Raw genomic sequence first — 16,408 nt, 5'->3', positions numbered from 1 at the left:
AGGTTTTCCGATGCTTTTTTTAGTTTACCAAATTCATGATTCCAAAAGAATATGAAGTTGTCTTTTTTTGGGGGGTGGGAGGGGATGGGGTGGAGGGGAGGACTAATGTGATGCCATACAAAATTTTCAGAGATAACCGTGAGGTTGGACAACAAATGCTGGAAATGCTCACCTGTCCATAGATGCCTACAATGCAGGTGCCTAGGCTTGCTGTGCAGCTATGTGCAGAAAAATAGCTGTTTCTGGTTTTGGCCATGTTGAGGACTCCCTGATGTCTGACTTCTCTGCTGTCTGCAGTGCAGTAGGCAGGACAGTGCTGTGCCATGTACTAGTTGCCAGTGTTTCTGAATGGTAACTGGTGGGGGTTTTATACAAATTTTTTTTTGGAGTGGCACAGAAAAATAACAACAAATATTTATTAACAGGTCAACACACACTATTATGGTCAGCTTTAGGGCTGGGAGAATGACAAAGCCCAGAGCTATAGCTGCAGTGGGGCTGCAAATGGGGCCACCGTAATGGGGCTGGAGGAAGGTTTAGACTGCAGATGTTTTCTCCTCTGGGAAATTGGTCACTGGGGTCTTACCTGAGTGTCTTTGCCTCAGAAACAGACAAGGGTTAGGATTAGGGTTAGTGTTAGGATTAGTTTTGGAGGAGGGACAAAGGCTAGAGAGCTGCCGATCCTGTGGGTTTGCCAGAGGAACGTGTGTGCTGTGAGAGGCTCAGGGCAGCCAAGTCCTTTGGTTAGGGTCAGCAGGTCAAGAAAGCGTGGGACTGCATTTGTAGGGGGCTGCTGGTGGAAGGTGTGAGTTAGCGTTTTCTCCCCTGCAGACTCTTCTCCCTTTGCCAGGTCCCCAGTGCAAAATGGCCAGGGTTTTTATTTGCCCCAAATAACAACAGTAACCTACTGGAGCTGATAAAAACTTTGTATGTCACAGCAGATGCTCTATATGAGTCTCAGCCAGCACAGAAAGTGTGGTTTGAGAGTACTGACCTATGTAGGCAGAGGTGTATTCAGTGTCTTCTGTGTATTCAGCAGGGACAGATAGTAACTGTGTGAGTGAAGGCGACCATTGAGAGACTGCATAAACAGTACAGCTTTTCAGCCAGGTTGGTGGCAGAGCAAGCTTAAGCCACTCAATATTTTGGCATCTGGACTGTTGCTCTAGATGAGGCAATAATTCAGAAGCAGCCAGTCTGCTTTGGAAGAAATCTCCCTTTGGCACATTCTGCAGTGAGCAATTCCTGGGGGTTTTGGTGCCAGACTTTTAGAGATGTTTCCAACAGGAGGTAAACATTTTAATAATAGAGACCTTTCTTCCTCAGGCTTTTCCATCTTGTTCCATCCCGTTTCCTCCCTCTTCAGACTCCAAACGGTGATCTAAAATGTTGTTTATTCCCTGCTCCTTTCCTTCCTCGCATTTTATCCTTCTCCCATATTTCACAGGAAAGCCTGTACAAGCCATTTGGAAGATTTATATAGAATGGGCTTTGGCATTTGAGGTTTCCATTAAGACCTCTTTATTTTACTTTCTATTGCTGTTTATGGCTCTTGATCTGCACCTGCAATATTGGTTATGGTGCCTGATGTGTTCACATTTGAGTAGTAAAGAAAGTGAGATGTTTCAGCTAATCTGTCTTTTTTTTTTTCCTTCCTGAGACAGAATAGGCAGATTGATGATTGAAATCACAATGGAGCTACGGTATTTGGGAAGAGGCGCTCTGACAAAAAAAAAATTAAATCTTAAATTGCCTGTTGCAGAGCTAAATAGAAAGTAATAGTTTTATAATGTTGCTGCTGTGCAAGGCTAAAAGATTGGTTAGTGCCTTTTTGGGAAAAATGAAGTAATGTTTGATTTCCATCTGTGAAATAAAATTATGGTTATAGGAAGGGAGATGCGTGGTTTGTTTCTTGCTATTCTGTGCATCTAGAGGGAAAGAGTCGAGTACTTGTGTATAAAAGTATATTCTTTCATCATTTGCTTTTAGGACATAATGGTGTTAGATTCTACCTTAAGTAGGCAGCAGGAATAGTACAGCAATTTGTATGAGCTTGGGTTACAGAGTTTTTAACTGTAAGAAGATCAAGAAAATACCCCCAACTCCCAAAAATGTCACTCACATTGGGTTTGTTGCCACTCCTGATTATGGTGGTGGTGGAGATGTGGGGACTCTCAGGTGTGTAATAACACAAGTACAATTTAGGACACATCAGGCAGAAGCTTTATTAACCATGATCATAGAGAACATTCAGAACGGCATCTCCCCCTCTGTTCCTCTGTTCTCTTCAAATGATTGCAGAGACCCAGCCTATGTACTATTTCAGGGGGAAAAAGTGAGAAAAAACCAATAATTTCAATGTTAACGAAGCCAGGTGTCCGCCACTGGGAGGGATGGGCTCCTTAATGAGCTTGCTGTGACTGCCACAGTCCTAAGAAGGAATCAAACAGTAAATAACACGTGACACTATGGAGAGATGGCTCTTGGTGGAGCCTGTAGGAGTGGCACACCCCATGTTATCTTAGCTCAGAAGTAGGGAGTTAGAAACAATCACAGACTGTTAGCTTTTGGCTGGAAGGAATATTCTTTCAGTTAGGATAAATGTCTTAGCTAGACCTCTTAAATATTAATAATTAATAATTTTACCACCACAATAAGCTGCCGGAAGTGACAGTTCTTGAATGGAGACAGTGTCAGCACAAAGCGAGATTCCTCTTTTCCATAGTGACTGCTCTCGTTTTTTTGAGAGTTTTAAATAATCATAGACATATTTGTCTTCAAAGATCTTGAATTTGAAGTGAGTGTCTTGACCTGATGATTTTTGTCTCAATGGATGGGATTGGTTGAATTTGCCTTTGAATAATAGGCATAAGTATTTTCTCTTGGGGGAAGGGTGGTAAAGAAACAGGGTTTTGTTGCAACAGGATTTTATAATTAAAATTCCCCACTTTTAGAGGCTTGGTCATTTTTTTGGAATATTCTAACAATAAGCAATGTCAGCACTTCTCATAGCATGTTCATGGGTGGTGGGGAACTTTGTCTGGGGGGGTTGCTAGTCTTTGGACACCGAACAGTGTTCAACTGTGGTATCCCTGGCCTAATGATGTTTTCATGACAAGGTGGGTTTTTTTGGACTCCCTTTTTATTTGTTTTCTCACATGTATGTTTTATGGGGACCTCAGTTCTCCACAACATATGCAAGGATGGAATTTAATTTGGAGTACGTATGCAAAAGAATAAACAGGCCACCTGTCAAGTGTATGTCCTTTCTTATTTTCCTGCAGTGCAGAAACTGCCGGACTGTTCTTCCCAAGCTATTGTGATACCCTGATACCTTCAGGGTTTCTGTTCTCAGGCCCTTCCAGGCATGACCTGGAGGCAATGGAGGCAGACTGATGTGACAAAATTCACCCAGAGCCTGTCGAGACTGATGTGATCTAGATCAATTTAGGATATAAAATAAATATTGTTGAAGTATGGTGATGTGGGTATTTTTCCTCCTGTCTTTCTTCATTTCAGTGGTGGAACTTTGGGTACACACATGTGTTTTCAGGAGGGGAGAAAGAGAGGACTCTACCTTTCCGGCCATACTGAAATCCTTGTGTGCTGGGGACAAGTGTTTAGTGATTTGGATTTTGTGACTTACCACTCATAACCACTCCTTTCTCCTAACAGGTTGCTGAATGCAATAAAGCCGGGCTTGGTAAAAAAGATCAATAGACTACCGACCCCCATTGCAGGTTTGGTGAGTACATCAAATGGAGAAAAATCTTTCACTACTGCTTTTTGCTCCTTGATTTTATGACTCTGTGATTCAGATAGCAATTATTTTTGTAATTTGAACTCTTCTAACCTACTAAACTCAGACAGTCCCTCTGAAATCTGAGCTGTCTGTATAGTCACCTTAAGACTTTCCAGCCTTTTTTTCAGAAGTGGGCAGTATTCAAGAGGCAGAGTATATTTTTGGAGGAAGAATATCTTCTTCGTTATACATCATCTTCCAGTTGTAGTGCTAGCTTTAGAAAGACTGGAACGTATGCGTTAAAGTCATCACCACAAAAATTATTTCATAAAGAAAGAAAACTGTACTTGTATATTTTGTCTCATATTCTCTTTCCCCAAAATACCACAGTCTGCAGATAACATTCATTGTGGGATTATCTAGGGAACTGTTTCATGTTGACTTTAAGGGCAGAGTAAAAGTATACCATAATCTGTTATAAGCAAGGAAGACCACAGAGGACGTGCTGACAGCCCATGGGCTCTCAGGAGCACCAGGTGCTCAGGAGGTCACCTCAAGGGGTGGCACAGTCCTATGCCTGCTGTTGGGGAGGAAGGTGGGAGTATGAATGGGTTGTTGGGTCTAACAGGATTAGCCACATAGGAATATGGCTGTATTGATTTTACCTTGAGATGCGGCTGGGCATAAAAGGCCCCTGAGCCTGTGGAAGGTGGCCATCCGATATACTTATATATGTGGTTCCTTTCTGTTCTGGTACTACTCACATTGCGGTTTAGTTATGCAAATTTCAGAACATATTAGTTGTTGATAGCTGAGGTTAATGTTACTTTATATAAACTGCATTTGAAAGTTCCAGTGTATTAGAAACCATCTTACATTCATTTTTCAGTTGGTTCTATAATGTTATTACGTAGCCTTTGAGGCTGGGTCCTTCAGTCTGTAGATTGACAGGCATATTTCTGCATAAGTACTGCATAGTTTTAGGATTTAATTTGTGATCCCCATCACCCTTTCTCTAAAGTTTCCTTGTATGCCTTTTGCTTCTAAAACCCATCTAGTTTTATTCCTACACAGTTCTATTTGAACAAAATATTTGAAATAAACAGCTGCAAAAGATACCGGTAGTGCAGTTTTCTTTTCCTTGGCTCCCTTTCAGGAAAGACTCAATTTTTGTTATGACTGTTTTAAGAGGATAATATTGAATTACATTGGTTTTTTTCTTATTCATATGTAAAATCCCAAAGGTAAGGTGATTGTAGTAGGAGCAACATAGAAAAAGTCATTATGTGTGTGCATTTTTCTCATTCCTTGAGATAAATCTCTCTTGCAAGATGTATATCTTCAAAGCATTACCAAAAGAGCCATTTTCAGGCTATTAATGATACAGCAGACCTTTTTTTTGTGTTGGAAAGTGACTTTTTTTACCTCTGTACCTGTGTCTTCTACTTACCTTTAACTTCTCTAAATATTTTTCCTAATAAGTAATTAGGTTATTTAAAAAGTTCACTGGTGCTTCTAGCTTCTTGAACTTTACCAGTGGGTTTTCTTATCTACTGTTCCGTGAGTAAATTGCTCCAAACAAGGCAAGCCATCTAGATGTCCCCTTGGGTTTCAAAGGTGTCTAGTTCCATACCTGCTGAATTTTGTTGACATTTTTACTTACAGTGGTAAGTGGCTTTTTTAAGGATTCTATGTGGATTTAAATGATCAGATGTTCTAGTCTGTTATGTGTATTTATGATGTATTAAAGTACAGACATCAGGAGTATGTTTGAGCACAGGGTGTATCTTTTTCTCTTTTCTTACCTGTACCATGTCTGTGTGTCTGGAAAAAAATAAAACTGACAGTATAGTCCAGAAGCAGTTATACCTCATAGCTAGTTGACCACGTATGGGAGGCATTCCTTTATATTTTGCAATTTTTTCTTTATTATCTTAGCTTTGGTTCATGTGACATAGTATATAGTTACTTTCTTTTCAGTTATTTCACCTCAGTGAGTGTGATTTCCTCCAGTACACATAGAAATACTGTGAAAACTTCAGTACCTTTTCTGCCTTGTGTGAGATACATGCTTTTGAACTCCTAGATACTGCTTCTGCCTAAAAAGTGTAACTTAATCATTCTAACAGAATTAATTAATTAATTTCTTCCCAATAGTTGACAGAATAAGTATTTAGTTCACTAGTAGAGACAACAGGTAGGTTTTCTTTCTTACAGAGTTGGAGCTAAAACTTACAATTAATTGTGAAGTACTCAAAGTGCCTTTTGTTTCATCTTTAACCTCCAGAGACACAAACAGGCATATATTATGTAGCTCTACAAAATGTCTACTGGAGTCTGATTCTCCAGATTATAGTCTATTTTTCTCCTTTGTTATTGTAAGGACAAATGAAGAAATATGCTTTACTGAAAGAGAGTAACAGTAAACTTGAAGCCTGTATCAGAGATATGCTGAGATGTTCATCTGGGACATCTGTTTATCAGGTGTAAAATTTTGCCTATCTTTCATGTTTGAGTGACTTCTCATACCACTGCTGTGAAGTATTATGTATAACTGGTCTACTGTTACCAGACTGAATTCTTGAAACTTCTCCTGGCATTTAAAGCTAGATGAATCTGCAGTTACTCTGAAATTCTTACCAGTGACTTCCTCACGTGGTTTAAGAGGGAATGGTTTATTTGCAGACCTTTTGTATACCAATGATGTAAGCAAAATTTATGGGTTATAGTGTTGTAGTGTTAAAGTAAGGACATGAGGATCTGCACACCACCATACTAAGCACAGGCCATATAAATACACAAAGATGATCTTTGTCTAGTTGCAGGTCTAAGTCAGGATGTGGATTGTATGCAGCATTGCCTATAGAATTACATATGTTCAGCTTGGCAGGCTTGTTTGTAATTTGCTTTGATCTCCAGAAGTGCTGACTGTTTCTGTTATCACAGCAGAAATGATACATTGCTTTAACGCAGTAAAACGTAGGACCAATGGTTTGGTATTCAGACTTAGATTTGATGAAATGCTTTCTTATTACTGTTCAGTATTCATTAATCCAGAAAGCTAATGCTCCCACCAAAAAGCAATTCACAAAAGGTCCAAAGAACAAATTAAACCTAGCTAGGAATAACAGGCTTTGCTGAAAGAGCCTTGTTACCAGAAGAAATTTCCTCATGTGAGAAATTGATACTGAATATCTTGGTTTTAAGATTGTCAGCTTTCCAGAGGCATCATTTCATGTATTTAATTGTGCAAGACTGGAAAACTGTTTTGGCTGAGGTATTAATTAAAAGACCATCTGAAGCTGCAGAAGTCTTGCAAAGATGGATTATTAGAGTACAGTGAATATAATTAATGTATAAGTGATTTTTACAAAACCAGCATTTTTTTCACAGAGTTGCTGTTGGTTTCTTTCATTTTGTATGACATTCACAGTGAGCAGAACTCATTTCTAAGGTTTCTACTAACTGCAGTTTTGTACAACTATGCTTTATTATGTATTTTATTCTACAGAAATAAAATTTTTCCAGCATCATTGTAGATAAGCTTTGCTCTATAATGTTAACCACTGTATGTTGACTATCTTTTTGCCTTAAACAATTTCTAGTTTTTACTTCCTCTCCATGAATAATGTCACCCGGTGAGAAAAGAAAAGGTTTCTGCCTTATCTTTTGTTTGACGGGGTTTAGGAGAGTTTATAGCATTACTTCAGTTCCTTGAACAATCCCCACAGGAGCTCAGACACTTACTTCAGAGGCTGTGTGAAAGAATCTCACATATAATAGTAGGAAGTAGTCAAGACAAAGTTGGAGGTCTGAACTTTAGCTTGGATCTTGGCTCATGTTTCAGCACTACTGAATAAAAATCTGTTTACTGTGGCATCCAGTTTTCAGTTTGTGTACGGTCCTCAAATTTGTGACATTTGAATGATTTAGCAATGGGAAAAAAAATAGCTCTGCAAAAGTCACCTGGTTGCATGGCTATTGCACCAAAATGGATAGAACTGTAACTTGCTGTTTAAAAAAGCTTGTTCCTTTGAAAATAAGTTGGAGTTTTTTCTGTGATTATTTTCCTAGGAGGTTTCTCTTGGCAACATGTTCTCTGGGAACTTGCTGTGAACCTTCTTAAGAATAGCTACCTGTCTGCTGGTGCTGGTAATTCGCTCTTATGCTGTGCTGTTGCATAAATTCCAGTATTTTTTTAATGTCATATGATGTCCCAAAGAAATTTCAGCATTGTATTAGCTTTCAGGAGTTTATGCTTCTAATTAAGTTCAGCAAATGAGATCTTTTTTTCTTCATGCAGTTGTGAACCGGAAAATAAAATTACAAGACCCAATATAGTGCAGTGTTTTTCACAGAACTGAAAATAATTAGAGAAGGTAAATACATGGAATTTAATGTGCATTATTTTTATCAGTCTTTCCACTCATACTTCAGTGTTACTTTTTCTTTCCCCTTAAAAATTCACCTTCTCATTCCTTTAATTTCTCATTTTCCTTTTAATTCTTTGTAGTACTTTCTGGAAAGAGCCTGTTCCTACTGCAATATATAGTTTCATAATACATGATAATTTCTGTTTCCTTATTTTGTACTACTTCTTGCTGCTTGCTGTGCAAGTTGTGATACATGTGCAGTAAACGGAAGCAAAATTTCCTGTCTAAAAACAGCAAGTTCTTGGCACTCCCGTCACAAAAGCATTTTTGTGGATGTTGATGGAAGGCAAGGTGTCAACATCATAGCAAAATGCTGTGCAAACTATTCTGCCGTGGTTTCTGTGGATCTTCTTTGCTAAATGGTAATTGGCTTCTCTATACCTCCTGTGCCTCCCTTCAGTTCTGATATCTGAATATTTGACTAAAACAATACTTAGGGTCTGGCCTGTGGTTCACAGCAGCACTGTGTGCTTTGGCTCATCACATACTGCAATACATACTGAATCCCTTCACTAAAACAACAGCATCCTTAAAGAAACAAAATTCCGTACAAAAAATGTGTGCTTCTGCTGTTTAGGTTTTTTATCCCTCAAGTTTTCTGGACTCTGTCTTTGAGTTCATTACTCTGCTTTCAAATTAATTTTTAATTTAGGGTTTCCTGCCTATTTGTTTTGGTGTCATCTGAGCTGGACATAGCTACCTTACAAGACTTCTGTTTAATGAATTTAGCTGTATGCTGTACTCACAAACACATCTTAAGTTTCATGGAGAATACAAAAATAAACCAACAGGTGTTTCTTAACCAGGCTGTTTGTAAACAGAGTCTGTGTGGAAGAATCTACAGTGATGCTGTAGTTAATTCATTGCAGAAGAGGAAAGCAGCCGTCAGTTTGAATTTGGCAGGAAGCCGAGAGGAAGCAGCATTGGTGGGGAAAAAATTAGATGCAAACGAGTACAAACTAAAACTTTACACTGAAATTCAGCTGGTTTTTTTTAGACTGGATTGAAGGTTTTATTTGCTTCCAATTAACCATGCAAATGCTGTCCAGAAAGCATTGCTCTCCTCCCATTTAGCGAAAAAACAGTGACTCAAATGCAAAACACAATGCTAGCATCTTGGTTAGTATTTTATTAGCTGAAATGGATGTGCTCGCTCTGATGTTGCGTTTGGCTTCAAAACTCTTGTACTTTTGAAACTGAAAACTAATCATTGATCTGACAGTAGCATAGGTACCGGAAACATATTTCACTGCTGCACTTGGGTTCAGCCTGTGTTGCCCAGGCTTCCAAGTTTGAACTTTGACCTGATGTATGGATGTAAGAGAAATATTAGAAATATTGGGAAATTAATAAAAGATGTGAACTGTCAACCAAAAGGGGGTGAAGGACCTCACATTGTTTATTTGCTTTTGAAGGTCTGAGCTGCATTTAGCTATAAAGCACACCCTCAGAGAACTGAGTTCAGCCAGCTCCTAGTAGTTTTCATGTTCATCACCCCACTCTGGCTCATGAGTGGTCCCTTCTGTCCTCAACTACCAGCTGGAGTGTTGCGTTTGTGATTGCTGGAGGTGAAACTTGAAGTGACACCTTGTTTGCTTCTGAATTGGCCGTTATTGATCCCTCCCAGGTTTCTGTGTGCTTCCTGTACCACTGGCCCCAGCCAGCACTCGGCCAGGGCTTCTGCAGACCAACCTCACTGCTGGCCTTAAAGTCCCTTCTTCTTCTGGATTCTTCCTTGGCTGCAGTGCTTACGGTGCACTCAATAAGCTAAGCTGCTTGTTGGCTGGGACCACTACTTGTCATGCTAAGGATACTGTCCCTTTCTGCCAGTGTCCAGGGATTTGTCCCTTGCTATAAGCTGAAGTCTCTTGTTTAGCGCCCAGAGCACCCCGAACAGTTTCCTTGTTGGGTCAGGATGGCACCAGCCAAGATGGGTAAAGGTTTGTAGGACACACCTGAAGGATGGCTGTGAACCCTAGCTGCTGTGAACAGATGCAAACTTTGTCACGTTGTTGAGACCTGTTGCCAAACTAGACTGGTTAGGATTCAAAGATGCAGCAGTTTCACAGGCAGCTTAAGCCATGCCCTGTGCCTGCCGAGCTCTGCCGACGAGAATATTGTGACTTGGTTTGGCCAAATGCTAATAATACGTGTAAGCTCTTTGTGGCAAGGATCATCTGCTAGTCTGTTTTTGTCTAACACCTCACCCCATGAGTCCTGTTCCATGGCCAGGACGCCTAGACAGTATGTTAATACAAATAATAAATAACACTTACAAAAATATCACAGGCATTCCTGTATCATTCACAGTCTGTTTTTAGACTGCTGTCCCATCTTCAGTCACCAACCATGGCTTTAATCAATAGGTTTATAATTAGCTTTATTCACATTGAATAATTTAAAATGTTAATTGCAGATTCAGAGGTAAGGGGAACCTTTTATGTGTTAAAGCCAAGAGAGTATGGTCACTGCAGAGGATCTCCTTTTTGAATTTTTGTTTGTTTTACACAGACACTGTTTTACTGCCCAGCCTTGAGAAGGGAAAGCCATGGTAGTACCATGCTTTAGAACAAAGTGCTTGATTGAAAGCAGAGAGTCTACCTGTTTGGGGGCTGTCAAGCCACCTCACAAAGATGTTATTTGTAAAACTATATACATAAAGGCTTAGTATAATGATTGTTTACTCTTTTTTTTGGACATAGAAAGTTTGATGAAGTGAAGGGTTCCAGAGATAACATTTGAAAATGGCAAGAAGAAAAACATTGCTGCTGCGGAAGCCCTAATGCTAAGCGGCTGAAATGTGAACTTGCCCTTATCATGGCATTAACCTTTACTGTAAATGACAGTCTTTCCTCACATTGGGGAGGGCAGCTGGCTTCCAGGAGGAGCTCATTTTGTACCATGGAAAATGCAGGTTGCCCACTGGATTAATTTTTAGATTTGCTTTCAGCTCCTAAAGCATCCTTCTGCAAGTTCAGCCATGACTCGCATTACATTTGTTTATGACTCTGGTTGAGCAAGTATTGCAGAAATGGCAAGCTTTTGAAGAATAATCTCTAAGTATCTGTAAGTATCAGAAAAAACGATAGTTTAACAAACAAAATGCCATTCACTATTTAGCTTAGGGCTGCACTAAATGAAGTGAAGAATCCAGTGCCTTCCTTGAGCTGTTGTCTTAGAAACAAAAGGCTACAGAGCAGAATGACTTAAACTCTTCAGGACAAACCCCGCTGTTGAAGCTTATGACTTCTGCTAATAGTTGGGCAAATATCATGTGCTCTGGAGACGTGTACTGTCCTCAGGTGTTTTCAGAGGAAAAGTTGGATGCCCTGAATCTGTGAATGTGTCGCCCATGCCCTGTGGTGAATGTGGCAGCGCTGGAGTTGTATCCAAGCACCTGCAATCTTTGGGTAACTTCTGTTGCAAAATCAATTAGTTTGCCAATGAAGATATCAAAAGCAGCACTGAGCTGGTGTGCTACACATGTTTAGGCCAGCACACATAAAATAAGTAGAGCTATGAATATCCATGCCTTAAGACTAAACAAATTATCAGCATTTGTCCTTAACAAGAAAAACTAGACCTCAGGCTATGGTTGGTTTCAGCTGCTCAGAATTTGACTTTCCTACACCTTCTACTGTGACAGCGCTAGCACTCGTATAGTTATTAGCTGGAGTGGGCAACTGATCTGGCTGAAAAATACCCTTCTTCATCTTACAGAATGTTAGCTGCATGAGCAGGAGTGTGGGCAGGAGGGAAGGAAGGGGCTCACAAAGTCAGGGTAGGAGATGTCATTTGATCAGTTTAAAGTAGTTCTGAAACTGCAGCTAGGGAGTTTAGACTTAGATGGCATCCTTAAGTTATTGGCCAAAATCAAAGGACATGAGAACCTGGGAAAGTCTCATCCCAAATCCCCAGTTTAAAGGTTGTCTGTGTTTAAAACTATACTTAGTAGTACTCTCACTCCCTAATTCTGGAAAGGCTCTCACAGGTTGGAGTCTGTAGGTCTGCACTATAAATACCATCTCTGATCCTCAACTGTCTTTTTCAGTGACATGTAGCCTCTGCTGCAGGGAACAGCTAGATGCCAGTATTTATTTGAAGAGAGTGAGAGCTAAATTCAGTGTAAGTGGGGCTGACCAAAGTAAAAATATTTGCTGTGTTTGCTGCTACCCTACATTCTCACAGCATCCAAGACACGGGTGCTGCTGCCCATAAAATCCACATGGTACGATCTGGAGAATGTTGATAACCAGATGGCCGTAACACTGGAGATGTGAGAGGGGAAGATGCCTTCCCAGTAGCTCTTAACCTGACCAGTCCCCAGGAGGCAAGCGGGTATAAAAGGTTCCACAGTGCGGTCAGACCAACAGATCTGCCACCTCAAAATGGGCCAGGGAGGCTCAGGCTTCCTTTTACCTTCTGCTTTTGTGAAAAGGGAGCAAGCATGAGTTAGTAACGGTCTGTTGTGACCCCAGCCCTTAGGCTGAAGATAGTGGCTGAAGAATGCTGTCTCTAATCCCCTTCCTGGCTGTGAATCAGCTCAGTGAAGTCTGTTGCAGTTTACGTCTGCTAGCAACTGTTCGTACTGTTTCTATGCTGAAAACCTTTCCGGGCACTGTAAGTGGATTTCTGTCAGATGATGTGCATGTTGCTAGCAGAAGCCTACGTGCTGAATGCAGATGATGGAACGTGTCTTGCTCCAAAGATCATGTTGCAGTTGTTGCCCTGGCTTAAGGCAAGCAAGCAAAAAGGCAAACTAGTGGAAAACTAATGCCTTAAAGATCCATTTGATTTCTTTGGTGTAAGAGCTCAGTAAAATTCTGAAGTCTGGTGCTGTGGTCAGGTGTTCCTAGAAGCTGAAATATCCGACACTGAAGTCTCCTTTCCTTCTGCATTCCTCAGTGCTCCTGGATTAAAGCTGCTTGCTTCCTGCTTGGCACGGTACTTTCCAATTGTAATGCGCTTCCCCTTAAATGTCCAGAGGTCTAATGATACTATTGTAAAGCTGTTAAAATTAATGCTGCAGAGGAAGCAGCTTAGTTAATTGCTTGTGCAAAAATACGGTGGTAGGCTGAACTAGCTGACTGAGGGACATCAAAGCCATTAACTGTTAACCTTTTGAAAGCTGAATAGCCTTGTGATACTATGTGTAAATCTGTTCCACAGCTTAGTAGGAGAATTACACGTTCGTTTCTGGACAAGCAATGTAACTAAATCTACAAAATTAATATGGCAGTACAGAGGCAATCCTCAGCTGTTTGGAGTGGTGTCCTTCTGTTAAAGTCCTAGCTGTTACCACATCTTTGTGTACTTCTGCCGCCTCATCTTCATGTGGGAAGCACTGTTACTTAGATGGCAAATGTCTGCTTCTGTTTGGGGCAATAGTGTGCACTGATTTATCACTGTGCAATGTGTGAAAAGGAGTTTTCTTTTCAGGCTTTTCAATAAGGGGGAGAGTATTGAACTTGCTAAAGGCGTGCATGAATCCAAGTGTGTACTGAGTTCAGCTCAGCTTTTTTCAGGCCATTCTGTATGCTCCTTCATCACCTCAGCTTTTCTCTTTGAATTGTACTAGTTCTCACACACAATTTAGAATCAAGCTTGTGTTTCCCCATAAGGCCAATGGTAAAAATGATGCTTTTCTCCCCTTCCTCCTCCTTTTCCTTTTTGGTCATAATGTTGGTGTTAACTTGGTCTCCTTTTACTGCAACAGCTAGAGAAATGTTACGTGACTTAGCATGTTGCAGTTGTGTTGGGAGGCACGTTGGACTGAGTGCCAGATGTGAATCTCACCCTTGCACCTGTTGTGGGCAGAAAACTTCAGGCATTAAACTGATAGCCTGGGCTGCAGGTGCTCTTGCTTCTTGCCTTTTATAACTGTTGGGTTGGTTGGGTGCTGCGTGGCTTGGCTGCACAGCCAACAAATCCCACGGGTGTTACCAAGCGTTCCTGGATATTTCTAATGCCTTGTTGCTGTTACCCTTTGAATACCATTTCTAGTTTGGTTGGAAGGAGGCTTGCTGTTTTTCCAAAACCAATCCTAACTTTACCACTCCTGCCTAGCAACAAACAACATTGGGGATCTTGGAGCCAATGCCTGCTGTTAGCTGAACGTGTGAGTTGCCAGTAGGTCTTTGCATCCTCACTTTGCTTCCAAGCCCTGATCGTGCAGTTGTAGAGGTTCCTGCGAAGCTGCTTGGTGAGTGCCCTCGGGGGGAAGCTGCAGGCCCGACTGCTTGGTGATGGGCACGAGGAGATGGAGCCCCGTAGCCACAACTGTAAAAGCTCAAGTGTCAGTGGGACATACGCGTACCATGCAGGCAGCAGCTAGTCTTTGGCTGACTAAGGGGGAGATCCAAGGTCATTTGGCAACTAGGGAGGGCTGGGCTGTGGAGCGGCTCTGTTTCCTTGGCCAGCAGTGCGTGGATCAGGAATGCTGGTCAGTGGTTTTTGATTCTAACCTTCCTGTCCTTCCTCGTGCCCCACAGCCCACAGCAGGGAGTAGGACCATGCTGTAAATGCTCTCTGCTTCTTGAGACTGTTTTTCAGACCAAAGCCGACAGACCTGCTAGATAAGAAGTGTGAAATTTATACATTGATTTCTGGAGTTACAGAGATCAGCCACAAAGTATTAGCACCACTATACAGTATGTCCTCTGTTATTTAAAAGGGAGGACGGTGAATAGGTTCAGTTATTTGAGGTTTCAAGTAATCCAGGGCAATTTTCAGTGTAATTAATACATGTCAGGAATTTGACCCTTGTGGGGATAACAAGAAGTTCTGGATAACTGAGGTGATACTGTAAACAAGTCATGAAAAACGTGCCAGAAAACTGTCTGCACAGGTCAGTAGCACAAGCTAATAAAATCTCTCAGCTTCTGATCTAGAAAAATAATTTATACAGCTTTTACTTGACATATGCAGAAGCAGAAGAAACCCTTTCTTTTTGTACAATTCTCGGATGTTTTCTTTTATTAAGTTTCTTGTGTTACCCCTAAAGAGGTCAGACAGCGGTTGCTTCTTCCACCATAATAACTGCATGAAAAGCACAACTTGAAAAGTCCTGAGTGCTGTGTGCATCAGACACAGACACAATGTTTTGCTGTGCTGTTTAGTTTCAAAGAAAATACAAGCAAGTTAAAAAAAAGCCTAAAATTACTACTACAGGCTTGATACTGTGTATTGAAACAAATTATGAACAAATGCAGGAAATGCATCAATCATTGGCAAAACTAGTTGCAAAGTGGTAAATCAAATGGAATGGTCCCCAGAGAGTTCTGTCAGAGCTTTTATAAAAGCCTATTAAGAGGCAAAGAGAAGTAAGTGAATAAATAAAGAAATGTTGTGCACCAAAAGAACACAGAAAATTCATTACTAAAGTCATTGTTTAGTAACAGACTTATGTAAAAAAGAAACTTAACATAAAGTTTGTCATAGGGGGATGGATTTGGTTTTCTTTTGGGTGCCTTGAGAAGCAGTCAAGCTAGTTTGATCTTCCTTCTTGGTGTGCATACCTGCATTTTTACGGTGCTGAATAGTGACTGGGTGGAATCTGGTATGTCAGTGGACTTGAATTTTAGATAAAGAAGAAGCAAGATAATTACATCCTCTTGGAGAGGTGTTGCAGTCAAACAAAAATTTGAGTAAGCAAGGTATTAGCCAAATTATATTAGAATGGGTGATACTTCAGCAATATCACACCAGTAGTTGTTTTTTCATTCTGTCTAAAACAACCAAAAGAGCAAAATTCAATCCAATATGGATTAGTTTGAAGGGAGTTCAGGAGCTGTATCTTCAGATATGCCTGGCTCACTTTCTGAGTGTCTCAGATCTTTGAATGATGCAGTCAGCAGTGATCAAAACCTGCTTTCCTGCAAGGTACCAATTTACTGGTATCGGTCTCCTTATCCCTTTTATGCTAGATGCTGTATGGCGCCTGAGGTCTCCACCTTCAGAAGTTTGTAATTAAGGAACAATACGTAGATGGAGCTGGAAAGAAAACAGAGAAACAAGGTATTTGGTATTTGTCAGCACAGTGTTGTCGGCAGTCCTAGGACCTAACTTCCATTAGCTCTTCATAGACACGACTGTAATGCAGAATTTTGGGGATAATGGAGTAGTTCTGGTGAAACTCAGAAGAGGCTACTTATAAGCATGAGGACTGTGCGTGAGAAAATACAAAATCCAAAATCTGCCTAGGGTCAGCACCCACAGTATTAAGACTCAGTTG

At 40.7% G+C, this 16,408-nt stretch overlaps 1 protein-coding gene across 1 annotated transcript in view; it reads left to right on the top strand.

Moving 5' to 3' along the window:
* Positions 1-16,408, top strand: part of LIMCH1 (LIM and calponin homology domains 1) — a 181,386-nt gene that overhangs the window by 75,915 nt on the left and 89,063 nt on the right. Inside the window, exon 3 of the mRNA XM_056351247.1 lies at positions 3,676-3,745. Within this exon, the coding sequence (XP_056207222.1) occupies positions 3,676-3,745 (70 nt within the window). The remainder of the gene's footprint in view (positions 1-3,675; positions 3,746-16,408) is intronic.

The sequence above is a fragment of the Falco biarmicus genome, chromosome 1 (assembly GCF_023638135.1).
Source record: "Falco biarmicus isolate bFalBia1 chromosome 1, bFalBia1.pri, whole genome shotgun sequence".
Lineage (NCBI taxonomy): Eukaryota > Metazoa > Chordata > Aves > Falconiformes > Falconidae > Falco > Falco biarmicus.
Note: the sequence above shows the minus strand (reverse complement) of the source record. Positions and strands in the feature narration are given on the sequence as shown.